The sequence below is a fragment of the Austrofundulus limnaeus genome, unplaced genomic scaffold (assembly GCF_001266775.1).
Source record: "Austrofundulus limnaeus strain Quisiro unplaced genomic scaffold, Austrofundulus_limnaeus-1.0 Scaffold24, whole genome shotgun sequence".
NCBI lineage: Eukaryota > Metazoa > Chordata > Actinopteri > Cyprinodontiformes > Rivulidae > Austrofundulus > Austrofundulus limnaeus.
The window spans coordinates 1428020-1429673 of NW_013952426.1; the positions used below are offsets into that span (position 1 = coordinate 1428020).

Below are 1654 nucleotides of genomic sequence, written 5' to 3' on the forward strand. Positions count from 1 at the left end.
CAGAAATCAATTTAAAAGGGTAATAAAATAATTGCTGATGTAACATTTTTCCCTATAATTATTAAAAAAACACAAACTAAGTAAAAATAAGTATCTATATGTGTATATAAGCTGTTTAGATTGTCAAAAAGCCTGTGTTTTTAGGGCTATTAACGAAATTCGTGTACTCAGACCAGTAATATTTGGGGTCACAAGATTTCGCCTTGGATATTTTGTGGGTCAGAAGACAAAAAGTTTGGGAACCACTGTTATAGGGCACACAGCAGCTCAAAATTCATTCTAAAAACTGATACATTTTACTTCCTCCTGTGTGACACTTCTGCATAATTTACCTATGAAGTTCCTCCTTGCAGAAGAATCCTGAGCCTGTCTGCAGCCTGTTGGCCAGGCCATCAGTACAGTGTTGTGCTTCATCCCTCCCAGCCCCGCAGCCTGGATCAGTATGGAGAAACCGTCTCGCAGGCTGGACGAGACCACCACATGGGAGAAACCTTTGGTCCGCTCTGCAGCCAAGGCTGCTTTCAAGTTCTAAAAGAAGAAGAACAAAGATGCAATAAGTTTGTAAAAAGTCCACTTATCTAGAACTTGGAACTTTTATGTTTGTTTTTAAACTGGTTCTGTGTTAAGCGGGAGGCAGCTCAGCCCTGTCCAACAATGACATCACCCTTCTATAGTTAAAGCTTTAACATAAAACAGAACAGGGTCAGAACAGTGAGACGTTCTTTGGATTTAATGACCCCCACGGTACAGCTGATGCAAGGACACAAGTCTCATTTGAAACGGTCAGTAAGATGCACATGCAGGCAGAGCAGACAGGAAGAGGACAAACCTGCTCTCCGGTTTTGGCATCCTCCTTRCGGTCCATGTAAGTGCCCTCCAGGACTGAAGAGACGATGGTCAGTCCCTTCCCTGCTTTGAGCTGGGAGCTGAAGGTCAGGAGACGAGGGTGCTTCACGTTCAGCTTTGAGTCCAGCTTACACAACACCAACAGCTGYGGTCTGAAGGGAAACAGACAAACATGTAAGCTGAATGTAAGTGCAAAAAAAAAAACTGCATGTGGTTTATTTCTTGTGCAGATGTCTGATTTTTTTATTTATTTTTCATTTGCACTGTGAAGTGTCACATGGATAATGCACACTCACCTCCAGTTTTTGGTGTGCAGTGGGACTTCCTCCAGGCGCACGAGAGCATAGCGAGCTGCATTTAAGGACAGACCTCTAATCCCGTCACCCCATTCTTTCTCTGCCCTGCATCAAAGAGCCCAGAAAAGGAAAAAAAAATGCTTCTGTTCCCAAATCCCAGAAACCAAATTTAACTCCAGACTTTTCAATCAGTACRTTGAAGTTTTGAGATCAAGTGTTTTTATTCAGTGGGTTAGTAATRAAAGAAAAGCAAAAATTGTACTATTTTCTGGAAATATTAAAAGACTGACTTAGTTTAAGTAAAAAAATAATAATAAAAATTACAGTAGGGCCATTCAACCGTAGGTCCAGTTACTTCTGTCCAGCCTGCTATTCAATTCAATTCAATTCAAAAATACTTTATTGATCCCAGAGGGAAATTAGGTGTAGTTGTAACTCATTTAACTAAAGAGTTATTGTAGATGCTGATGGCTGTGGGCAGGAAAGATCTTCTGTAGCGGTCTGTATTACAG

At 41.0% G+C, this 1654-nt stretch overlaps 1 protein-coding gene across 1 annotated transcript in view; it reads right to left on the bottom strand.

Annotated features, from left to right (window-relative positions):
* LOC106514922 (solute carrier family 12 member 7) overlaps positions 1-1654 on the bottom strand; it is a gene marked incomplete in the record, with an annotated part of 37800 nt that overhangs the window by 7297 nt on the left and 28849 nt on the right. Inside the window, 2 exon segments of the mRNA XM_014004459.1 lie at positions 333-528; positions 830-991. Of these exon segments, the coding sequence (XP_013859913.1) occupies positions 333-528; positions 830-991 (358 nt within the window).